At 41.2% G+C, this 26,866-nt stretch overlaps 1 protein-coding gene across 1 annotated transcript in view; it reads right to left on the reverse strand.

Annotated features, from left to right (window-relative positions):
- RTF1 (RTF1 homolog, Paf1/RNA polymerase II complex component) overlaps positions 1-25,076 on the reverse strand; it is a 45,048-nt gene extending 19,972 nt beyond the window's left edge. The window contains exons 1-3 of the mRNA XM_059913568.1: positions 24,879-25,076; positions 11,173-11,283; positions 1,017-1,164 (exon numbers count right to left, since the gene is read on the reverse strand). Coding sequence (XP_059769551.1) covers positions 1,017-1,164; positions 11,173-11,283; positions 24,879-25,076 — 457 coding nt within the window. The remainder of the gene's footprint in view (positions 1-1,016; positions 1,165-11,172; positions 11,284-24,878) is intronic.
- Between the last annotated feature and the right edge of the window lie 1,790 nt (positions 25,077-26,866).

Here is a 26,866-nt window from a genome sequence, read left to right on the forward strand (position 1 = left end):
TTTATTTTGCTGAACTGAGAGTAAGCTGCAGAGATTGTGACCTTTCACCCCTAAATACTTCTTGTAAAAAGGACAGTCTCTTATATAACCACGTATACAATGATCAAACTCAGGAAATTTAACATTTAAGAAATAGCATTATCTGACATATAGTCCATATTCAATTTTCATAATAAGTATAGGGAGATGCTTTGAGATTGTGTAAACATCTTGTTCCTCAACAAACTATCATCCAGTGGTTTTAACACTCATCGATAACACTTCAGTAAATCAATTATTACTATGATGGTTGAAAATGGTGATTGTCTAACTATACTTTCTTCTACATTTATTAGTTGGCATTTAAAAAAATCAATGTTTTAATAAGTCATTAGATTGATTAGTGAATTCCTAATGATATTGGATCTTGGTAGGACTAAGGGTGATGGAAAAAAGCATTACATATTGTAACTGAGTATTTATTAAGTTAAACTAGCAATTTTGTGCTTGACTCAATTTGAGCTAACATTCACAGGCATGTGCTTAAAAAGCAGGTTAGGCCAATTCTGTACAAGCCAGTTTGTATATAAACATTATTACTCAAAACAAATATAAAGTTTACCATTTTAGTCCTGGAACAAGTTCACTTTCAAACTAGTGTTAGTAAAAATTCTCATTTCGAAACAACATTTTTTACTGAGTTTTGTATCTGGTTCAAGGATTTTCCCCCTATGAATAACCAAGAAAAAGGAAAGAGAAGGCACTCAAGTTAAGGTGAATGGAGACTCTAATGCAGGGAATCCTCATGGGTTTCCTGGATGGGTTTCAAGGGCCTCACTAACGCTTTGGAATGCATGTATTTTTCTTGCTTCATTCAGATCCTAAACAGACCATGACCACTGAAAAGATTAGAGACCCCTGCAATAAAGGCAGAGGCCATGCTATAATTGTAATGCAGGCACCTTTTCCCTCCATTTCTGACTCTGCAGCTTCTACTAAATAAGAGTTCACTCCCAAGTCTGCACCACTTGACTCACCTTCCTCAGGGGCTGAGCTCTCAGCTGAACTGTCTTTGTCCGAACTGCCTGAGGAAGCAGTTTTATTGGCCTGTTTCTTCATGGTTCCTTTCTTCTCTATTTTTCTGGCTTTTCCTTTCTTCTTATTTTTATTGCTCCCAAAAGTCCACTACAAGGAAAAAAGAAAAAGGAAAATTGAACCAGGGATTTTATTGAGAAAACCTGTAAGTTTCAAGAGTTAAGAGTCTCTGACATTCATCAAAATGATTACAAGTCTCTACTGCTTTGGATACGAAACAAATACACTTTATAAGATGAAAGATATTGAATCTTGAAACCTTTGTTAAAACTTCATAACCTCTGGTTTGTAATTTCTTAATGTCAGTAGATAACTGATATAATAAACATAAATTGGTATGTCTGGGTTTCAGTACACACTGCATGGTTGAGTTCTGGAGTGGGCCCCAGGAAAGCAGGGAATAAAGCTTTTTAGCAAGAGAAAACTTCAGAAAACACAGGGAGAAAATGATGAAGGCCACTCTTTGGCATGGATGGTAGTATCACTGGTACCAACTCCAAGGAGTCAGAAAGTATCATAGATCATTAAAATATATATATATATATATATATATATATATATATATATGTATATAGATTTTTAAAAATCTGCATATATTACACTACAACATAATATTTACATTGGATCTTCAATAGGAGATCCCATACATCTAAATATAAGGAACCTGCAACTTGTATTATCAAAATAACAGGCAGGCAATACACAGTTGATCACTCCAAGGCCAAAAAAATCATCTTCATCAAGCACTTTAATTATAAGTCTGAAAGACCATAAAATCATTTTTTAAATTCACAGAGACTATTTAGTTACATTAAACCATACCTCCTTTGATATTTTAACTTGTCAATTTAGGATAATGATTTTAGGTGAAAAATACTTTACTTAGAAACTTTATTTTATGTACTCTAAAAATAATAATCATAACCAGCAAGGGCTTACTGTATAGCACAGGGAACTATACTCAATAATAACCTATAATGGAAAAGAATCTAAAAAAGAATATATATATAAAATAAAATAAAGTTAAATTCAGGACTTCCCTGGTGGCGCAGTGGTTAAGAATCTGCCTGCCAATGCAGGGGACATGGGTTTGAGCCCTGGTCCGGGAAGATCCCACATGCCGCGGAGCAACTAGGCCACAACTGCTGAGCTTGTGCTCTAGAGCCCGCGAGAAGCCACTGCAATGAGAAGCACATGCACTGCAACGAAGAGTAGCCCCCTCTCGCCGCAACTAGAGAAAGCCCGCGCAGCAACGAAGACCCAATGCAGCCATAAATGAATAAATAAATTTATTTTAAAAAATAAAAAATTAAATTAAATTATTTAAAAGTACATATAAAAACACTGAATCACTTTGCTGTACTCCTGAAACTAACACAACATTGTAAATCAACTATATTTCAATAAATATTGAAAAAAAAACCCTGGAAATTGTAAAACAAACTGAGACAATACTAAATAAACAAACCAACCAACCAAGGAGGGGGAGGATAAAAAATCAAAATAATATTCATCTTTCCATCATCACAGATTGAATTACAAATCTGGTATTAACATAAAAATTCTTTTTTTTCTTTTTTTTTTTTTAAATTTATTTAATTTATTTATTTATGGCTGTGTTGGGTCCTCGTTTCTGTGTGAGGGTTTTCTCTAGTTGTGGCAAGCGGGGGCCACTCTTCATCGCAGTGCGCAGGCCTCTCACCACCGCGGCCTCACTTGTTGCGGACCACAGGCTCCAGACGCGCAGGCTCAGTAACTGTGGCTCACGGGCCCAGCTGCTCTGCAGCATGTGGGATCTTCCCAGGCCAGGGCTCGAACCCGTGTCCCCTGCATTGGCAGGCAGACTCTCAACCACTGCGCAACCTAACATAAAAATTCTACATCTAATGTTTAACAAAAGCACCAAGTCTTTGCTCCTTCTATAATGTGATCATAAATCTACCTCCTACCTCACAATAGCCAAGATCAGAAGTAAATTTATTTTGGAGTTTTTTGGGGGGTGTTGGGTGGAGGGATAGTTCTGATGAGGTTTCCAACTTAGAAATGTTCCAGGTGAGCTATTTTTAAGAACTACAGTCTGTTAATTTACGTTGATAAAATATTGTGAAAGGGCACTATTTTAATCTTCTGATTTTTTATTTTAATTTACTCTTAGTTATTTTAATTGCCACTTTATTTTTGTACTCAGGAGCTAGGAAGAAGGGACAAGTGAAAATAAAACAGCTCCATGTTCTAGAATGATATATTAAGTGAATAAATGATATATTAAGTAATATACCACTTATGAATTAAGTGATATACATTAACAGCCAATTCTCTTTATAAGTGAATTTACTTCTCAAACTTTTAACAATTCAACACTTAGATCACTATTTAGAAAGAAATCCTAATGCTTCTCTTCTAAAAGCTATTTTTCAACCATTTGAAATCTTAATCATTCAAGAAAGATACTTTTTAGGTCAGTTTGAAAGAATCCAAAAGAGGCCAAAGTGTTCAGTTTCATAGTTAACTGCACTAAAATATATCAACTTCCTATGCTGAGAATACAGATATTACTAGAGGCAATAATGTATAAAACATCTTTTGCATTGGCTTTGTTTATAGGAAATAGCACAACTATGCACATAATAGTCAGTATTTATTGGTTGGTTATGAAAATGAGCATGACCCATCTCTTCTAAACAGGGTATCTTTTTGTACTTCTTTGTACAGAAATCCCTTCTTTGTACAAAGAAGTCCCTTTGTACTTCTACCTAATGGGAATATGAAAAGGCTGAGAGCATAAAGGGTGAGCTACCAGGGTCACATGTGTGTTAGAGTGGCTAGATCTATTTTCACCTACAGATTTGGATTTCTCACCTGCAACAGAGCCAAATTCTGAACTTCCAGGGTGGGGGGAAAAGGGGGATTGTGTATGAGAGTAAAAAAAAGGCTTAAATGTGAAGTCACACAGGTGAATCGAATTCAGGAGGTGCTAGAAAGCTATCTGGTTTCCTTATCCTTCCACTGTCTATCTGCTGCAATCTGCCATTGCCTAAGTTTAGCAACTGTCATCTATAGCCTATGATGCTTATCCCCTGGAGGGGAGAGAGAAAAGATAAGAGTTAAAATAGAAGAAGTAAAATGTTTCAATTTAACAAGGGCTTGCCTGGCTGAACCTGAGTGTGGGAAGGGAACCTTGGTCTTTTTCCTTCCAACACAATTTTCAAAAGAAATGAGATGACAAAGGTGCCTCACCTCCCATGAGGCTAACTCAATAGAGTCTGTCATGCCAATGGCAAACAACCAAACTCACTATATATGACAGGGTTTCAGGGAAATAAAATAATCACTTAAAATATGGGGACCAGTCTCATTACTCCTATTTAATATAGAGAAAGAGACTCAAATGGGTACTGATAATTTCCCAAAAGATTTTTTTTCCTGCAGAGTAGATCGTATTTGTAATATTTTACATTTACTCCTTTAAACCAGAGGCTCCTGAGTGTTTTTTTGGTCTGAGCACATATTTTAAATATTTGCCCAGTACCTCTTCTCTCAAGATCACAGAATCTAATAAACCATAAAGGAGATGGTCAAGACTTGTGGTAGGCAAAACTGGCATAGAAATATCTTAACCCAGCCATTAGCCCAGAGATTGCTCACCTATTCCTGCAAAAGCCTTATTCTGTTGACTCCAAGACAGAAGGAAAACTTATTCTTTCATTGCCAGAGTGTGGTAGTAAATGGAGTCTAAAGAGTACAGTACAGGATTAAAGAGATGCTCTCAGGCTTTCCCCATCCATCAGAGAGTAGAAGAAATGACCTGGCTTTTCTTAATTTGTTTTGGGAACTATGGCTTCACTGAAAGGCAAGCTCTGTTATGACCTTAAAAGTGCCCTAAAATGCACCACACAGAAGGCAAGAATGAGAAAATGAGTGCCTGCTGATCTGCATCTGAGTACAGAGGCCAGAGCATCCCCCAAGGAGAGCTGCTTAAAAACAATCTGGGAAAGGGAAAGGGTCCACTGTCAGTCAGGACTCTAATACACTCTGACACCCTGCTTTTCCCAAGCATTCTACATGCATGCAGGCTCACACAAAACACCAGGAAAGTATTACGTATAATGCAGTGATGAAAACCTAAAACAGTGACTAGAAGGAAGATGTCTTCTTAACTAATAAATTAAAAGAGATTAGCACTTTGACTCTCACTGCTGTAACTGATACTCTAATGGACGGCAATTATCTAATGATACAAGGAGGGTTAGAAAGTACTACATAACCCTGTGCCAGACTGAGAGTGTAGGGGTTGTTATAAGCAGGTCCCTACTCTGGGAAGCAGCTGACCTTCCTGGCATTCAGCTGAAAGACAGGAAGGAACATGGGGTGGGGAGTGGTTGCCTTGGACTTGGGTGCCATTGACATGCTGAGTACTTTTATCCTGGAGGCAGAAAAGCAAAGAAACTTCAACATTTCAGAGAGGTTATCGCTAATGGACAAGGAAGATCATATTCCAGGTCTCAGGACCCAGAGTAGAAACCATTGCAGCCCAGTTACTCCTGAAACGAATTTACAGTGAAATGAAATACTGGTAAGTAGGGTTCAAGAAGAACAGCTGGGCTAGTGATAAACTATGGGACTAGAGGTTAAAAGAATTGGAATAAAGGCCCAAGCCCTCAACCTGAGACTGTTTCCTTATCTGTAAAGTAGGAATAATAATACCACCTTGACCACCTATCAGGGTAGTGTGAGACTCAAATGAGACAGAATAAAAGACGCTAAGAGCACATTAGAAACCATGAAGTTCTATATAAATGGAGGGTACTATTTTATGATGGAAAAAGGAAACCAGAACTTCTGGGAGCCTGTTTTCTTATTTGAAATAAGGGAATCTAAATGATCTCTACGACCCCTTGGAGTTTTGAAGTTGTAGGATTCTATATGAACTGAGTGTTACACTAAATTGAAGTGTTTGTCAAAAGGATTCGGTAGTCATTATTCTAGATCTTAACAGTGGCCAACAAAGAGGTGTGTGGAGAGGGCATGGTTCCTGATTTAGGTATTTTTTCCCTGTGAAGATACTGAAGATAGAAAAGGGTCAGCAAAGTTGAAGAGTATATGCAAATGTCAGCCTGAAGAACAATGAGGAATAGCTAAGTTTTCTTTTCCCTTAAAAGAAATTAATTATTTGTAATTAATCAAACAAAGTACAAAGGGCACTACTGTATCTTATAATCAAGCAATCACTTATATTTAACTGGAAAACACAAGAGAATCCCTACACTCAATCACAAAAACTTATAGTCTGGTTATGGAGATAAAAACAAAAGTGAAACAAATGATACCAAAAAAAATGTAAAATATAATCAGTACTCCACTGCACTGTTTGGTAGGAAGTGTCAGAATTTGTTGTACACAGTTTAAGCAAGTGGTCCATGAAAATCACTTTATTTTTCTTGTGATGAGATTTTAGGTATCTAGATAAATGAGGTGCTATCGTATGGTAATCTACATAGCCAAGAACTGAGAAGCATGCTAAAAAAAAAAAAGAGGGGGACTTCCCTGGTGGAGCAGTGGTTAAGAATCTGCCTGCCAATGCAGGGGACACGGGTTGAAGCCCAGGTCCAGGAAGATCCCACAGGCCACGGAGGAACTAAGCCCATGCGCCACAACTACTAAGCCTGTGCTCTAGAGCCTGCAAGCCACAACTACTGAGCCCACGAGCCACAACTACTGAAGCCCGTGTGCCACAACTACTGAAGCCCAGGCGCCTAGAGCCTGTGCTCCTCAACAAGAGACGCCACCGCAATGAGAAGCCCGTGCACCGCAACGAAGAGTAGCCCGCGTTCGCCACAACTAGAGAAAGCCCGCGTGCAGTAACAAAGACCCAACACAGCCATAAATAAATAAATAAATACATACATACATAAACTTATTAAAAAAAAAAAACACTTATGAGAAATTCAAATAGCTATTGTTAAATTCAAGTACTAAAGCAGAGTATTCCAACCTAAACTCTATGGGGCCCCCTGGTTTCCTGACCCCAGAGCAGATCAGAGACACAGGAAGGTGGAAGTAGAGCAGATTACTAGGAGATGAGAACAATGGCCACTGCTTAACTTCGGTACTGGGGGAGAAAGGAAAGATAAAAACCAGCACCACAGAGCTTGGTATTTTGGAAGTCATTATTTCACAGTATAAGAACTGTCATTCATAATCATGATTAAATCAGTTTAAAAAACTATATATAATAATATCAAAAAAATTTTCAAATATAGTGGTTTTATATTTTAAACTTTCAAGAGTTTAGTTTTAGTATTGGGATATTTCATCTATATGGAATATCTTTTTCCAGAGGTATTGTGTGTATGAAAACCTTATTAAATGAATATACACACAGGAAAATATTAGCTTAGCAGTGAAGGCCTTTATCAGTATGTGCTGATTATGTATTATCTGCATGGTAAAGCAACAACAAAATGCTCTTGGGTATCTAGGCCGACTTCCTGGAAAAGTTATTACTAAATGAATTTTAAGTAAAAGTTGTATCTTTTTCAAAATGTTCTATTAATAAAAATATTGGAGCCAGCAAGCGATAACATAGTGGGAATAGGAGTGCAACTAGATCAAAGTGGGAGTGCTCAAAAGATTAAATGGGATAAGAGGGAAAGAGAAGAAGCTTCAGAAAGAAAGAAAGTAGAAAAAAATGGAATGGGGGAAAAGCAAGAAGAGGCCAGAGTCTCTGAAGAGGTAGTAAGCTGGAGCATAAAATGTATCCAGGAAGTTCTGGGGAAGAAAAAACAGGTGACAAGTGCTGAACTACAGGGCTGGGCCAAATGTTTTTATTTCTCAAAAATGTTGAAAACAGGACTGTACGTGAAGCTTTTTAAAATAATCATTCTCGCTCAGGCACAGGGCAATAGAACATAATCCAGCTGTGTCCTTGCTTTGTCTAATGTAGTTATATTCAATTCTGAACAACAAATAAAGGGTTTTCTTGGTATCTATTGATAACATGATTTTTACTGGTAACAAGGGAAAATCTAGGCTTTATTCTTATTTCTTATCTAGGTGCAGCTATCTGTTTCCACGAGATTCACCATGTTTCTAAAAAGGACTCTGAAGTACCCGATTTAGGACTCTGTTCCTCCTAACAAATGGACTTTTTTGTTTTGGCCATTTTTTTTTAAACTTTAAATCTCATGAATGAGCACTGCTAGCTCTCCTCCTCCTAACCCTGTTATTTTTCTTCCCGGCCACACCTGTCTGCACCCTTGGTGGTGGCTTCTCTTACCAAATGCTTTCAGGGACAGGGAAGTGACAGCACCAAAATGCCACACCACAGCATTATAACCTACCACTGAGGTGTGCTTTCCAATTTCCCAGGCTTGGTCAATGTAAACCTTACAGAAAGAGTTCTACTTCTCACGTGCCTAAGATATGACTGAGAATAATTCACTCATCAAAAATAATACACAAGATATCTACTATTCTCTCCTTAATTGAAGCTTTTTTTTTTTTTGCCATGCCGCACAGCTTGTGGATGTTAGTTCCCTGACCAAGGATTGAACCGGGGCCCTTGGCAATGAAAGCGCAGAGTCCTAACCACTGGACCACCAAGGAATTCCCCCTAATTGAGCCTTATTTATACTTAATAACGAATGTACCCACTTTTTTCTGGATAGGAAACTTTCATAATTTCTCTGTGTCCCCCTCCCCACCCCCATCAATTAGCTAGATATCTTCTTGCTCTAAAGTCAGTGCATGTCTCTCCTTAAAACAAACTAGCCATTAACCTCCTAAATCAGTTGTTCCTGACTAGTTTTCTGTCCTAGCAAATCTGAGGAGAACAACATACTTCTTTCTACCTGTGTTCATCATCATTAATGACAATAAACAAGAGTCATGTGGGAGGGGAAAAGGGTTGGGAGGTGTATTTGAAAAAACTCCAGAGTAGCTTCTAGTACAAGCAGGCTCCATCTGACTGAGAACTGCCATTTTAACAACCAAATTTCTAAAAGGTTAGTTCGTAGGTAATAAGGATATTAAAGCCATAGCAGAAACTAGAAAACATAGCAAATTATTTCAGTATATGGGTTTCACCTACAAAGATATATGAATATTCATTATGAGAGAGGAAAAATAACAAGAGCCTCTGTCTCAAACACTGTTCTAAGGATCTCTCAGAAGTCCCCTACCCACTCTAAAATATCTCTATGGCAGCCATAAATCTGAGTTTACAATACCACTGAGTTCTCTAGTGGTTGGTAGGATTTTTAAAAAAAGGATTTTCTTAATTGTCCAAAATAATGAAGTATTTACCCTAACTTTGGGGTGCTCTGTGCTTAAGCTAGTAGCCTGGGCCAGAAAGTGATAATGCAGACCAAAAAACAGGCCCTTTTCAGAATGGCCATGATATAGAGACTGCTATTCCCAGTGCAGGGTGAGGAGGGACTAGAGTAGAGCTGCCAGAAGCCAGTGGGCCAGGGGGCTGGGACTTGGAGACAGCAGCAAGAGCTAAGAACCTTGGGGGGAAAGTTACGCAAACTCTCAATCTCAATCCCCACTAGACAGGGTACAGCTTGCCTGTCAGCTTTTTCTCCAATAAGTACATAAGTAGCTGGTAGCATTCTAAGGTGAAGACTCTCAGACTTGGTTAAGTAGCTGCGAGTGACAAAGGGAATCCTAAGCTGTAAATATTTTTACGGACGCTGGATCTACCCTAGCACAAGTTTTGGGCTCCTCTAATGCTGTGCAGTTGATACATACGTTGACCTTCTGGTAGAAGCAGCTCAAAAGGATGAAAGGAATCCCTACAGCAACTGCATACTTAGGAGTGATTTAATGACAGGAATATGGAAAACAAAATGCTTCAAAGGATAGTTATTGATTGTATCTCAAGGAAGTACAAAGACAATAAACATGTTACAGGGTATTCCAAACACAACACAGATTCAAACTTAATATCCCACAGCAGCTGACTTCTGAAACATGGAAAATGAAAGGAGTTGATGTAGGAATAGTGGGAAAGGGAATTATTTCAAGATTTTCCTGTATTATCTTTGCATTTTTTTTAAATAGAAAAACAAAACAAAGCAAATTACTTCATAGAATCCACTGTTTTTCTAAGCAGATTGGGTTACTTTATCAATTTTAGAGGGATTATAGTACCTCCATGAAAAATAAACGAAACAAAAGAACAAAACTTGCACATTCACTACCTCTTGCTATCAAAGCACTTTTAGGTCTGTTGAATTATTTAAGATTAAGAGAATATCAGTACAGTCAATCAGAATGCAATCGTTCCTAATTTGCATATGCAGGGCACTGGTAAATACTGTTCTAGCTGTTAACTAAATTTCATTATAATAAAAAACATTTTTTACTTTAGAGGAACTTTAAAACAAAATACTGTTAGTACACTGTTAAAAATATTTTCCTAGACTGCAGGGTAAGAGATTAAACAGAGAGATGATATCCGGCCTCCCCCCAGGAAATTACTCAGGGAAAAAAAGTATTTTAAATCAATTGAGGGACATGTAGGAGTGCTTCAAAGACCTTTCCCCTAATCTCTCTCTTCCATTAAAGTTCTGGATCTTTCAGGGCCTTGTTTGGTGGTGGACAGCAGTTTGGGAAAGTCACCTTGGCTTAAACAATGAACAGCTGGACGTTTCTCATTAAAAGCTAATGCCACTACTCTGAGGGATGTTGATTCCATCTACCCAAAGAAAGCTTCTTATCTTGCTAAAGTATTTCCCACTAATACGTTATCAGGCATTACTGATAGACTTTCTTTTCTAACATAAAAGTGGGAATAAAAAGGTGACAAAAAATAAAAGAGATGGTGACTAACAAGTTGTGCTCCCTCTGCAAAAGGGCTGAAAATAAAAGACTAAAAATGGCCACGAATGCACTGCAGAGGTACCCACTAGGTAACTAGCAGTACAAAGAACATCACAATGAGAGAGCTTTCCATACACAATTTTCTTTCCCCAAGAAGTTCTCACAGATCTTAGGCAGGAAGGTCTCAGTTTAAGGAAAAGAGGCTGCCAGGAGTCACCAACTCAGGACCCTCGAACACTCATTAGTCCCAGAGGCCTAGCCCTCCACACCCACCTCATCATCACTGTTAGACGTCTCCGAGTCTGAGGAGGCTGCAGGCTGACTAACAGGCGGCTCCTTCTCTTCAGAGTCACTTCGTTTCCGCTTTGCCAGGGACAAGAGCTCCTGAGAGGGCAAAAGTAGCCATGTGAGTTTTGTTCACAGAGAAAATATATCCAAAAATAATAAAATGCCCACCTTCTCTAGATCTCTTCTACTTCTTTGTGGTTTCAATTGAAGGACATCATGGGAACTTTGGTCACATGAACAGACCGACTGCCAGCACTCCTAAGTGCTAAAGAAATGCTTTCAAAGTCTGTCCCGGGAATTCCCTGGCTGTTCAGTGGTTAGGACTCTGATCTTTCACTGTAGGGGGCCCGGGTTCGATCCCTGGTCCCTGATCCCTGGTCGAGGATCCCACAAGCTGCACGGCACGGCCAAAAAAAATCTGTTCCCTCACTCTTAATGGGAAATGTATGTCTGAAATGGAAAAGTGACTAGAAAACTAAACTGGAGGCTACCCTGGAATTTCCTCTGTAAGTTACAGAAGTACTGATTCTCAGCAATTGATACGATAAGAACCATGTCTACAAAGGTAATTTGCTCCCTGTTCTTATTGGTATAGCTAATACTCTGAGCACCCTCTTATTATCTATAATTCATGGTAAAATTGGCATTTGTGGGGCTGTTCTGAATAAGCTGACAAACTACAAATTTCTGAGGTCATTTTTAATTTTGGATGCCTAAACCAGGAAAAAAAAAAAAAAGTATATTTCTGGTGCTGAACCCAGGGTCAAGCAGTAAGTATGCTGGCCTCTACATGGGAATCCTAATTTGACAACCCAAATATTCCCATTCACCACCTCTGCCTTGTCCTGGTGATTTAAGGGAGCTTAAAGGAGAAGAGATACGCCATTTAGTAAGATATGGCTACAACCAGGATTTGCTCTCTCACATGGTTTCCCTCTCCTGTTACTTCTCCCCAACTCAGTCCAGTCACTCAAAAACACAAAAAAAGGATACTTACTCTCTTGCTTTCTGCTAATATCAATATGAGCCCAAAATTATATTGTACTTACTAGATGCCAGGTACTTTTCTAAGCATCTAACATTTAATCTTCACAACCGCCTTAAGGTAAGTATCGTTATCTTCCCCATTTAAAGATAGAGAAACTAAGGAGCAGGAGAGGTTAAGTAACTCACCCAAGGTAATACAGCTAGTACAGGAGAGAACCAGGATTCAAACTAGGGCAGATAAAATCCTAGCTCCTATTTCAATCATGGTTTACATTTTCCCCTTGGGTCAAAAGAGAGAAAAATATAACTAATAAATACTAGTAGTATTATTCCTTGATGATGTTGGTGCTATACAATTATAGGTTAAGTGCCAAGACAAATTTTTTAAAAACAGACTGCTATAAAATATGTTTTCTTCTTCCAGTCTCTTTCTATTTTAGGAGTATACCCTCCTTGGCCAGAATGAGAAAATGACCTTCTCAGATTAACAGCTGACACCATCTCTTCTTCATAAGCAGTAACGAAATGTTACTCTTCTCATTTCTTTAGACAGAGCTAGCATACTAACTTCCTGAAAAGACTTCAGATCATAAGAACACTCTATTTTTTCCACACCAAAATGGTAACTCCTATTGACCATATGCAAATTACAGCAATGTTTGTGTGTTTACAGTCTTTTAAAAACTTGAGGGTGTAATTTACATACAGTACCTTTTATCCTTTCTTATGGATGGTTCTATGAGTTTGACAAATACATACAGTTGAACCACTCACACAATCAAGATATAGGACAGTTCCATCATCCCCCCAAATTTTGCTGTAATTTGCACTGGTCAATAGGAGTTACCATTTTGGTATGAAAAAGTAGAGTGTTTATGATCTGAAGCCTTTTCAGGAAGTAAGTGCTCTTCATATCTCTCCCTCCATCCCCTGGCAATCACATACCTGTTTTCTGTCCCTACAGATCTGCCTATTGTAAAATACCACATAAATGGAATCATATAGTGTGTAGTCTTTTGAATCTGGTTTCCTCAGTTAGTATAATGCATTTAGATTGGACAGGTATCAGCAGTTTGTTTCTTTTTATTGCAAAGTAGTATTCCATTGTGTGGATACACCACACTTTATCCATCTGCCAGTTGAAAAACATTTGGGTTGTTTCCATCTTGGGGCAATTATTTGTTCATGTACAGGTTTTTGTGTAAACATTAGTTTTTATTTCACTTGGATAAATACCTAGGAGTGGTACTGCTGGGCTATATGGTAATTTGTGTATGGCCTTTACTATTATCTCTTTTCCACATTACCTTCATGCAAATTTATAAAAATTAGGAAAGACTTCTGGTAAGTAGTGTACTTCCTGACCCTTTGAGGTTCACAAATGCACTAGAATTCTGTTTTAATACCAACTCATTATAACAGGGATTTGGATATGCTAGCAATCAAATCCTTTCCTGAAACAAGCAGTAGATATATTACAAGCAGTAGATATCCACTAAAAGTTACTGTAACTAGGGCTTCCCTGGTGGCGCAGTGGTTGAGAATCTGCCTGCCAATGCAGGGGACACGGGTTCGAGCCCTGGTCTGGGAAGATCCCACATGCGGCGGAGCAACTGGGCCCGTGAGCCACAACTACTGAGCTTCCGCATCTGGAGCCTGTGCTCTGCAACGAGAGGCCGCGATAGTGAGAGGCCCGTGCACCGCGATGAAGAGTAGCCCCTGCTTGCCGCAACTAGAGAAAGCCCTCGCACAGAAACGAAGACCCAACACAGCCAAAAATAAAATAAATAAATAAATTTAAAAAAATGTCTTCTTAAGGCTCTCACAGATTTAATAAAACCTCCATCAAATTAAAAAAAAAAAGTTACTGTAACTGAAGTGTTAACGTGTTAGTATCGCCTTCCTGTTAAAGAGATTCCACTCTATACTAAAAACCTAACAAATGTCTCTCCATCAGCAAACAACTGCATCTGATAGGCACAGTCCTTCTTCTACTACATTAAATACCATATTAACAATAGTACAGAGACAGCAAATACCTTCTTCTTAAAAAGTGTGAAAGATACCCTTTCCACAAGCTGAGAATTGTATAGGAAGTTACTGGGGGAACTCATGGCAGGGCTACTCTTCACAGTTAAGTCCTTTATATTCTTTCTTTTTTCTAAATAAATTTATTTATTTTATTTATCTATTATTTTTGGCTGCATTGGGTCTTCGTTGTTGCGGTGACCTTTCTCTAGCTGCGGCGAGCAGGGGCTGCTCTTCTTTGCGGTGCACAGGCTTCTCATTGCAGTGGCTTCTCTTGTTGCGCAGCATGGGCTCTAGGCACGTGGGCTTCAGTAGTTGCGGCTCGCGGGCTCTAGAACGCAGCCTCAGTAGCTGTGGCGCACGGGCTTAGTTGCTCCATGGCATGTGGGACCTTCCCGGACCAGGGCTCAAACCCGTGTCCCCTGCATTGGCAGGCGGATTCTTAACCACTGTGCCACCAAGGAAGCCCAAGTCCTTTATATTCTGAGGGCTCATAAATACAGCTGGACACACTAATGCGCAACAGAAAGGTCTTGCCAACACTCCACACATGAAGAGATCATCAGATTTGTTACCTGTAGGGGTTGATTTATCCAACACCAATACTCAAAAAAGCCAATCTAAAACTGATTCATGCACAGGGGTAGGTCCATCTGCAGCTCTCTCCTGCTAGCCCGCTTCACTGTGCCACACTGGTTGAGATGACATTTCTGTGTGTCCAATGGTTCTCTCTCACCATCCTCCCTGTATTTCATCACATCTAGTGAAAACCTCCCCTACTTATCTCAGCATTGCTCTAGGATGGAATGGCTGTGTGGGGTGCCCACATGGTTTATCAAACTTAAGCTGAACTAAAGATCTGCTGAGAGTAATGCCAATGCCCAACACACTATAGGTATGACTGTGTAGGATGCCACATCTGGCTTCTAGAGCAGTTTCATTAACATTGCTTGAAAACCATATTTAACAATAAACTAGACAGCCAAAACTGAGACCCTAAAATAAAGCAAGTCTAATTGCACTAAGGTAGTATTTATTAAAATAGTATTATTCTGGTTAAAATTAGAATCCTAATCCATCAATATGTGAAGACTCATAAACCTTAGGATTTAATTCCCCCACCCCATCATTCACAGTGTACTTTTTGCAATGCCATGTCGGGATCAATCTGTAATAAAGCAACTTATTTAAAGGAAATTACTTACTTAAAGGAAATTAAATCTCATCTCTTTAATCAAACCTCCCATGATCACACAAAAGTGGGATACAGATTCTGCACCCCAGAAAAGGAGAATAAAAGCCCAAATGGATAAACCTCAGAGGTTTTTTATAGCTAATTAGCATGCTGAGCTCTTTTTCACGTATTCATTCCACAAATAACTAATGCAAAAACTAAAACTAATGCAAGTGATTACTACCATCTAGGGTGACCAAACATCTTGGTTTGCTTAGGACTGTCCTGGTTTTAGCACTGAAAGTCCCGAATTCTAGGAAACTCAGTTCCTGGCAAGTGGGACAGATAGTTCCCCTGCTACCAGCACCTACTATATACCAAGCTGTGGGTAGACAGTCAGGAAGAAGAGATACATAGTCCTTGACCTCACGGAACTTAAAATCAAGTGAGGGGGTGTATGTATAACTGATTCACTTTGCTGTACTAACCCGAAACTAACACATTGTAAATCAATTATACTCCAATAAAAATTTAAAAATAAATAAATAAAATCAAGTGAGGGAGACAGACAATAAACAGGTAAAGAAACAAGTATATCTAGTGATAAGTGCTAAGAAGGAAGTGAATCAAGTGAGTGGGGAACCTATCTGCAATAGGGTGATTGGGGGAAGGCTTCTCTGAGGCAATGGTATTTAGGCTGAGACTAGAAACTTGGGGGGAAGACACAGGGGTGCAGTCTTCTGGATAGAAGTCTTCAGATAGAATAGATAAGGCCCTGGACTTCCCTAGTGGTTAAGAGTCCGCCTGCCAATGCAGGAGACACGGGTTCAATCCCTGGTCCCGGAAGATCCCACATGCCGTGGAGCAACTAAGCCCACGAGCCACAACTACTGATCCCGCATGCTGCTACTGAAGCCCGCGCGCCTAGAGCCCATGCTCCACAAGAGAAGCCACCACAATCAGAAGCCCACGCACGGCAAGGAAGAGTAGCTCTCGCTCGCCGCAACTAGAGAAAGCCCTCATGCAGCAACAAAGACCCAACACAGCCAAAAATAAATACATAAATAAATAAATTTATATATAAAAATAACGAATAGATAAGGCCCTGAAATTGGCAATAGCTTGGCTTAACCAAAGAACTAAAAGGGAACCAGGGTGACTAGAGCTTCATAGGCAAGGGGACAGGGGGTGGGGGGGGGGTGATGGAATGAGGCAGGTTAAAGGTAAGAAGAAACCACATCATTCCCAGGTTTATACAGCAGGATCAGGAAAATGAATTTTATTTGAAGGCAGTGGGGAGCCATCAAATAGTTTTAAGCAGGGAAGTAACCATCCCCTGAGGGTTTTTAAAATAGCACTCTGACTGACAGAGGAACAGACTACAGGGCCAGGGAGGAAGTGCAGAGAGGAGTCCACAACAGGGTCATCAGAGTGCATGGTGACCTGGTCAAGGTAAGAAGCCACAGGGACAGAGAGAAGTGGGAGGACTTGAGAGATGCTAAGAAAAGAGTAGTAATTCATAGAGGTTTAAATCTGAGACATTATTTTCTATTCTTTCTTTCATATCAAAATTGTTGATTGAAGAACATCATTCCAACAGTGGACACTGGTTATTTTTCAGGAGTAAGGAACAGAGCCATTGCGTGCATATATGTTTGTGGAACAGGGAGGTATTTTTGTTTTGCTGGAACTGTTTCAACAAGCATGTACTATTTTTATCACTAAAAAAAAACAAACCAAACCAAAACAATGAACATACACATGAAAACCCTTCTGAAGTAGTAATTCCAAAGTGACAGTGTAATATTCCTTTACATTTCACATGACTGGCATGAAATGTGGCAACTTCCCTTTCCAATTTCTAGCAAAGTGATTATAATTATAGATAAAATACTGAGTTATATAAATGCCCACAATGTCATAGAATTGATAAAATAAAACCAGTTTTCAACACATTCAAAATAAAAGGTACATTAAAATTTTTTAAAAAATTCTACTACTGTTACTTGTTCCTATTTGGTTCCCTCTTCTAATACACTTTGTAACTAATGCACATTTCCATGCCTTCTAGAAGAGGTATCAGTATTACAGCAGAGGGGCTAAAGCAAGAACTCCCAATCTGACAGTGTCCCTTTACCTCTAAGTAATACTACTATAATCAGAAAAGTTAGAATCTAACTTTCTACCGTGGATATGCCAAGCAGCATTTGCTTATTCAACAAAGATTTATTAATTGTCTACTCTGTGTCAAGCAGGCATTATTTTCAACTACGAACTTAAATGTCTCCACTTGAGTATCTCATAGACAACTTTAATCTCTACACATACAAGACTGAACACATGCTCTTTACCTTTAAACCTGATCTTCCTCCAGGGTTCCCCATCTCATGCCAGAATCTCCTCTTCCTCACCCCCAACATCCAATCAGTCATCAAATCCTCTCAGTTTTATGGCATGAATATTATGTCCAATTAATCCACTTTCTGTCGTCTCTATAACTACAACAGTCCAAGTCAGGCATTCATTCAACAAATACTGACAAGGTATATGCTGCAGGCCAGGCACTGTTCTAGATGCAGGGATACTACATTGAACAAACAGCCTTGCCCTCTTGGAGCTTCCATTCTAGTGGAACTTATGCTCTCCATCATCTCTCACCTGGACTCCTCTATCTGCCATCTAACTATTGTCCCTTCTCCAGATTACTCTCCACATAGCAGCCTGGGAAAACTTTTCAAAAGACAAGTTGGAACACCTCTTTCAGCTTAAAATCCTTCAGTGGTTTCTCATTACCCTCAGAATAAAGTCCACAGCCCTTACTATTGCCAACCTGGACCTGCCAGTGGCTTAAAACATCTTTTTAACCCCAGCCCACAGAAAGATAAATTATACCTTATGACCCAGTATATACATACATGCATATTGTGAAATACAAGTTTTATGAAACAATACTTATCTTTACTAGGTCTGACATATGATTTTTTTTTTCTATTTGATTCAATTTCGTTTTTATTTTTAACACTGGTTGTGATTCACTAAACTGGCTTTTCCATCCTCAAAGCGTCCAAACAGACTACTTCTGCAGCTTCATTTGTACCACTCTCCCTCCAACTAGTGATGTCCCCGTCACTCTGCTTCTTTCAGTTTCATGAGGGTGCTAGGTCCTTCCTGCCTCAATGCTTTTGTACATTTTGGTCCCTCAACCATGAACACTCACATGTCCCTGTACTCTTCAGTCTCCTATCTCCTTATCCCTAACCCATATTCCAGATCTCAGTTTAAATGTCACTCCCATCAGGCGATCATAGAGTCCCTGGTCAAACTCTCACAGCATCCTTGCTCTTCCTTCATAGCCTGTAACGCAAGTGTAAGGAAATGACTGTCTGAGCAATGCCTGCCCCTGTCCCTCCCTTTGCCCCTATCCCCTAAGCTCCTTGAAGGTAGGAACTGCTTCGATTTTGTTCACCCAATAGCCCTATTGCCTCACACCGTCTAACACATTTGTTGAAAGATTTTAAAAAACAAAAAAACAATCTTTGCCCTTGGGGAACTTACGGTCTAGGGAGCAAATAAGTACACCAAGAGAACCAGTGTTGAAAGATAGGTTTTGAATTTTTCCTGAAAGTCTCTCTGTTAAAGCTCCCATGGGACTCAATTTTCCCTGCACTACTTCTAAAAGAAAATCAAGTGAAATTGGCAGATGAGTTACATCAGGCTAGATGCAACATTATGACACAAATTTAAAACTTCACAAGTTAACCCCAACACTTCTCACAAGTTCATCCTAGACTTCAAACTCTGCTCTAATGTAAAAAGACTTTATCAATGAGAAGCACAACTTTTATTTATTTATTTATTTATTTTTTAACATCTTTATTGGAGTATAATTGCTCTATAATGGTGTGTTAGTTTCTGCTTTATAACAAAGTGAATCAGCTATACATACACATATATCCCCATATCTCCTCCCTCTTGCGTCTCCCTCCCACCCTCCGTATCCCACCCCTCTAGGTGGTCACAAAGCACCGAGCTGATCTCCCTGTGCTATGCTGCTGCTTCCCACTAGCTATCTATTTTACATTTGGTAGTGTATATATGTTCATGCCACTCTCTCCCTTTGTCCCAACTTACCCTTCCCCCTCCCCGTGTCCTCAAGTCCATTCTCTACATCTGCGTCTTTATTCCTGTCCTGCCCCTAGGTTCTTCAGAACCTTTTTTTTTAGATGACAGTCTCTAGGTCCATCCATCTCACTACAAATAACTCAATTTCGTTTCTTTTTATGGCCAAGTAATATTCCATTGTATATATGTGCCACATCTTCTTTATCCATTTATCTGTCGATGGACACTTAGGTGAGAAGAACAACTTTTAAATTTCCCACCTTTTATGGGGAAGGTTTATGGAAGGATACTTTATAACAATGCTATTTTTAACACATAATGTCTAAAAATAACTCCTAGAAAATACTTAGGGGCCTATTGTTTCAAAAAATTTTTAATTTATGGTTACTTCAAGTAGAACGAGCAGAGAAAAAGAGGACAGGACAACACAATCCCCATTTTAAATAAGGATGGAAATTACGAAATAAAGCATCCCAGTATGTAGCTTTTTTTTCCTTGGAAACGGCAGAGCAAAGTTTTTATAAATACTGAGTTGTATTGATCTGAATAGACAACTCTGATTCCTTTATTATCTTGGATGCTTTTCATGTTATAGGACCCACTGCATAGATATTATTCCATAAAGAGTGCACACGTTATCTCCATGGAGGTACGTGGTGGGGTAAAAAAGCCTAGGTTTGGCTCAAATTCTGTTATTTTTTTCCAAGAAGCACCAAAAGCAAGTATCTCCATGATTTGCAATTCTGAAATGTTGAAGAAACGGTGTGGCCAACATAAAAAAATAAGGTCACTATCAGGTCATATGTTAAAATAAATCTTTCAAATTCTCAAAGGTCTGAGTTTTTAAAACCTTTGAAAGTTAAAACAAATTTTAAAGGACTCCAATTCAGTTACTACATACCTCTTCCCACCAAGAAGAAGGAAGGGAAAAAAGAAACAGGCCTCAAAAAAAAAATCATCCCAACAATTCAAACAGCTTCAGGGATTTAGAAAAACCAGCAGCTTTGCCACTTTGAACATCTCTGTTAAGTTCTTTTGGTTGTATGTGCACACACTATGGCTGAGACAGGAAGCTATTTCTCTCCCAAACTACTTACAGTGTCTTACTAAAAGATTAACTTGCATACAGACAGTGGTCTCAGTGTTTAACACAAATAAGTACCTGGGCTGTACCTGGTAAAAATGCAGAGGAGAGAGTCCCCAGAGAGTCTCATTCAGTAGGTCTGGGATGGGAGCCCCTGCAAAGTACATCTTAAACAAGCAACCCAAGCAGTTTCTGACACACATGTTCCTCCTCTCACCACCAGGAAAAACCAACGTAGAAGGCTAAGGACTAATTTGGAGGTAATATTTCTGACATAATGGCTTAGATTCCCACCTGGAAAACTCAGAGACAAAGGATCTCCTTATTAACTGTGCTCCACTCTCACACTTGACACTCCGAGATTTGTCGTGGTCTGTTCTTTTCCACTAGACAACAAATACAATGTTATACCCCCCAACGAAGACCCAGAACTAGATGGAGCAGTCCAAGGCATCTTGGTGAGGAAAGGCCCAGAATGCATTAATTTTGTTCAGAGGAGTCCTAAAGACCCCAAAACTAGGCTGACTTTGAACTTCTGCTAAAGATCTCTGGGAGAACTTCTAGAGAGCATAGATCTTTTTGATTCCTCTGAGAGCCTCGCACAGTGCTGAACATATAGAGAAGGCACTAGTGCCTGTTAGGATGCGCAGGAAAAGGGAATTTTGATCTGGTTCCCATCTGATAAAAGAACACCAATGAGTAGTTGAAAAGAAGGAAGTTGAAATTGCTGTTAAAATGCATTAGGTATTACTTACAAATTTTATGCTAGTTTCTTTTTACAAATAGATAAAGTTTGGTTTAAAGTTGCAATCCCTCCAGTTCCCACTTTGGAAAAGCTTTCTGTGGATCAGAAAAATCTCTCTACTACAAAAGGAAGCTCTCATTTCATATGTCAAACTTCTGTGGAAAATCACCAAAGACAGAATAATTTACAGCTTAGTTCATGCATCATCAGAACAGGTGACTTAAGAGTGCTTCACCAAGGAAGTCCCCCAAATAATTTTTTAAACTGATATATCAATTTTCTCTAAACTATTCAATATACTTTACAAAGATGAATTCTAGCAACACAGAAAATGGCTATGACACATCATTTTCATTTTGCAATATTAAAAACAGATTAAGTTGGTATAGTGGAAAGAGTATAGGCCTTGTAGTTGTACAGATTTGGGTTGAAATGCCACTAACAAGTTGTGTGAATTTAGATAAGTTACATCTTCAACCTCCATTTTCCTCATATCTAAAATGGGGAAGGGGCTTCCCTGGTGGCGCAGTGGTTAAGAATCCGCCTGCCGATGCAGGAGACGTGGGTTCGAGCCCTGGTCCAGGAAGATCCCACATGCCACGGAGCAACTAAGCCCGTGTGCCACAACTACTGAGTCCTAGCTCTAGAGCCCGCAAGCCACAAATACTGAGCTCACATGCCACAACTACTGAAGCCTGCGTGCCTAGAGCCCGTGCTCCGCAACAAGAGAAACCACTGCAATGAGAAGCCCGCGCACCGCAAAGAAGAGTAGCCCCCACTCGCCACAACTAGATAAAGCCCGCGCGCAGCAACGAAGACCCAACGCAGCCAATAAATTAATTAATTAAAAAAAAAAAAAGAATCCGCCCGCGGATGCAGGGGACACGGGTTTGATCCCTGGCCCGGGAAGATCCCACATGCTGCAGAGCAACTAAGTCCATGTGCCACAACTACTGAGCCTATGTGCCACAACTACCGAGCCTGTGCTCTAGAGCCCGCCAGCCACAACTACTGAGCCCACGTGCCGCAACTACTGAAGCCCGCGCGCCTAGAGCCCGTGCTCCGCAACAAGAGAAGCCATTGCAATGAGAAGTCCACACACCACAACGAAGAGTAGCCCCTGCTCGCCGCAACTAGAGAAAGCCCGCATGCAGCAACAGACCCAACGCGGCCAAAAATAAATTTAAAAAATAAATAAATAAAATGGGGAAAATGGTACCAGCTTCACCATAATTTGAAAACCTGACAATATAAATAAAGCACTTAATTGAGGTGAGTGGTTCATCCCAGGCCCTATGTAAATGGTAGCTGATGTTATCATCAGAAATATCTATATTTCTAGATTAGAAAATAGTTTTTTAAAAAAAGTTCTAATCCTCCTAAGTGGCAGTCTAAAATTATCAACAAACTTTTACAGTCAAGGATATATTTTTTAGGACTTCCCTGGTGGTGCAGTGGTTAAGAATCTGCCTGCCAATGCAGGGGACACGGGTTCCAGCCCCGTTCTGGGAAGATCCCACATGCTGCGGAGCAGCTCAGCCCATGCACCACAACTACTGAGCCTGTGCTCTAGAGCCCGCAAGCCACAACTACTGAAGCCGGCATGCCTAGAGCCCGGGCTCCCCAACAAAGAGAAGCCACCGTGATAAGAAACCCACGCACCGCAACAAAGAGTAGCTCCCGCTCGCCGCAACTAGAGAAAAGCCCGCGCACAGCAACAAAGACCCAACGCAGCCAAAAATAAATAAATAATAAATAAATTAATTTAAAAAACAATTTTAAAAAATATTTTCATAAGTTTCAGGAGTCTTTCGGGTGAGAATATTTTCAATTTACCTTTTACTTCCTATCCCATAACAAGGTGTCTATCCCTTTGATACTTCTCCACAGGCCCCACTACTCCCCACCTCCCACCTCCATAACACCATTTTCAAAACAGCCCTCTTTTCTTCAACACATCTTCAGTCCCTCTTTCTTAAAGTCCTCCTCTTTCATGCCCTAATATTTAATTTCTGAGACCTCTGACCTAATACAAAGGACTCCCAAGAAGTAATTTATAGAAATGCTTTAGTTTCTAAGTGCTTGTACCAACATTAATTCTTTTTTTAAAAAATAAATTTATTTATGTTATATATTGATTTTTGGCTGTGTTGGGTCTTCGTTGCTGTGCGCGGGCTTTCTCTAGTTCCGGCGAGCAGCGGCTATTCTTCGTTACGGTGCGCGGGCTTCTCATTGCGGTGGCTTCTCTTGTTGCGGAGCATGGGCTCTAGGCGCGCGGGCTTCAGTAGTTGTGGCTCGCGGGCTCTAGAGCGCAGGCTCAGTAGTTGTGGCGCATGGGCTTCGTTGCTAGGTGACATGCGGGATCTTCCCGGAGCAGGGATTGAACCCCTGTCCCCTGCATTGGCAGGCGGATTCTTAACCACTGCGCCACCAGGGAAGCCCCCAACATTAATTCTTACAAATACTTAATCCTTTATAATAACTCAATCAGATACACAAGGCTGATGTTTTATCTAGACTTTACTGTTATGGCCCAAGATACATAGTTAGAAAACAGCATAGCCCAGCCTAGAACTCAAAAATTCCAGATTCTAAGTTCAGTACTCTCTCTACTCAACTTATAGAACTATTATCTCTTGTATATCCTTTCTTTATATCATTTGTTCACAAAATGTGGGGAAAAACCCTCTTTGTATCTTCTGGTATCACTGGAGCACTGCTACAAAGGACAGCTTCCTCCCTACAGTATTTTCTAGAGTATATAACAGTTCAAGCAACCCCAAGACAGTGAGACCAAAAGTTAGTTTCAATGTCTCTTGTACATCTTTCAAGTAGAAAGAATTCTGGGATGCTGCATGAAAAGGGCCAAGAGGCCCCGCCACACTCTCTCCATGACGCCCTAGATATTTCTCCACTTATGCCCTCTTTCCTCCTCCCATGAGCTGTCTTGGGTCTGACATCTCAACAGAGACCCTTCTCAAACACAAACGACCCTAGCTGCCAAATAGATTCGTGCCCACAGCTACGTATTCCTCGCCAAGCACGACAGAGGTTCCCCTCCTCTCTGTTCACACCCTTGTCTGCAAAACTTCATCTTCCAGAGCTTGTACCTTCTCGGCCTCCCTCCCCCCCACCGCCCCACGATCACCCTTGCACCTCCTCCAAAACCTCCCAGTCTCCCGGGTTGGCGGGCGATACTTCCTATCTCTCCGTGCCCGGATCGCCTGACGTGCAGCCTGCCGCCCCGATCTGGCCCTGGCAGACCAAGGACCCCTCCAGTCCCCCGAGCCCGAGGCCCACCAGCCTGGCCCCTGCCCCGCCTCCCCGCCCAAGGCGCCAAGTCCTCGGGGCTCTGTCTCCAGGCCCCGGCCAGACTCCACGGGCCGCGGGCACTGTGGAGAGAGCAGAAAGGGGCGGCAGCGCGCGTTCAGGACACAAGGCAGGCCGGGCGCTCCAGCCAGGAGGCCCGGGGCCCGACCGGCTCCCGACTACAGTGGCCGGGACTCAGCTCTCCCGCTCCGCTGGCCCGCGCCTCCGCGGCCTGCCCTCACCTGATCCAGGTTCTCGTCGCTGCCGCTGTCTTCCGTGTCTGAGTCGATCACAACGCGGCCTTTCCGCTTCTTTACCATCGTGGTCCCCCGGCTCCCACGCCGGACGCCGCCCGGACTCCCCTCTTGCCCGCCTGCCAGTGGGACCGCCACTGCCGCCGCCGCCGCCGCTGCTCGACCCACACAAAGGCGACCGCGCATGCGCGCTCCGCTCCGCCCCTGGCCCCGCCCCCTGCTCGTCGCACGCCGTTCGCCGGCGCCCAGAGCCCCGCCCCTCCCCGCCCCCGACGCAGCGTGGGAGGCGGGGGCACCGGGTTGGGTTCCGGGCTCTGAACCGCCGTTCCGTAACCGGCGCTGCCCGCTGGAAGACTTGGGTGTGTCTCTGCTGCGGGGCTGAAGCTTCATGTGCTGCCTACCTGTCGTGGACTGGAGCGGCAAGCGTCTGGGTCCGCTCTAAGGAGCCTTTCAACTGTCCGACACTGATGGAGTGTCGAGGGCACCGTCAGGGACGTCCGCCTGGGAGACACAAATCGGCTGGACCACGCTGAGGGCATCTGTCGTGGGGTGAAGCCTTCCTACCTGGGCTGTGCGAGTGACAACTGAGCTGGGACGTGGAGGATGCATCTGATTTACCCAAAAAAAGAGTAGCGGGAAGGGTGTTGCAAGCAAAGAACCTCTTGGTCAGAGACCTAGCGATAATAGAAAAAGTTGGGCTCAGGGAACTGAAAGTTGATTATGGCCGAACAGAGGGTATGGTGGTGTGTGGGGATGAGGCTGCGGAGGGACCCAGCGGCCAAATGATTCAGACCTAATAACCTCTTAGTAAGTGTGAACTTTGGTTTTGAAAGATTCTAAACTGAAGAACGGCATTATCAGATTCGTGATTTTTAAAAAAATTACTCTGGCTGCAGTGTGGCGAATGGATTAAAAAGGAGGGAGACTAAGGCGGGGAAACCACAGAGGCTATTGATTGCATTTTGGCAAAAGATGATGATGCCCTCAAGTAAGGAAGAAGCAGTGGAATTGGAGAGAAGTGGATGGATTCTGGATAATTTGGAAGGTAGCATTACCAGGACTTGAAGATTAGTTGGGAGAGGGAAAAGGTGAGGTTCCAAATACAAATGATGCTCAGGTTCTGGCTTAGGAAGCTGGTGGGTCCTTCATGGAGATAAGGAACACAAGTGGAGAGGAGGCTGGGGAGACTGGAGGGTGCAGGAAATCAGTTCAGTTTTATGCCTGTTGAGGTCAGCTGATAAAAACAAATTCAGAAGTGATTTCTTTGTGGGATTTGGAGTATAAGGTAGGGAGCGTCAGCAATAATAATTTGAAACTGTTCTCAAAAGTTTTTGGAGTCCATTAATTCTTTCTTCTGGTAGTGAACTTGAGAGCTAGACTTCAGTCTTCCCTGAGCTGTTACTGGGCAGAGGCAGGCTGATGAGTTCTTGCTGTCTGGTTTCCCTTTTCCTTTCCCCTTTACTGTCTATATTTTATTTTCTCCAGCAAATTTGTATCACAAATGTGCATGCTTTAAAATAATAATAAAAGAAGATATAACATACACAGAGAAATCCCTGGAACTAAACACATACCTACATGTCAAGTTTGCTGCCAGTTAGCTTGAAAAGGGTTCAGGATTAAGGTAGAGAAGACAACCCAAATAAGGCTCAACTATCTCTTTACTCCAAAAGATTTTTTCCTAAGAGAAGTCCCCTAGACTTCTCTCCCCCAGCATACCCTTGGAACTGAGCCCATGGCCAAGATGACTCAAAATGACCAGGTCATCTCCCTTGCTTCTAGCTACCCCAAAGGCTGGTGCCCTTCTCTGAGGACACTCTCTAATGTGTGAATAAAAGAAAGTCATAATATAGTCAGTGACCCCTGACTGCAATGAAGAAAGATAGGTTCTTTATTTGAGTGAAATCTATTGATTTTGATCTTTCTGCAAGGGGTCTTCTAATGCATCATGGACTAGAGTTAGTCCATACTGAGAC

This window comes from Balaenoptera ricei, chromosome 2 (assembly GCF_028023285.1).
Source record: "Balaenoptera ricei isolate mBalRic1 chromosome 2, mBalRic1.hap2, whole genome shotgun sequence".
Lineage (NCBI taxonomy): Eukaryota > Metazoa > Chordata > Mammalia > Artiodactyla > Balaenopteridae > Balaenoptera > Balaenoptera ricei.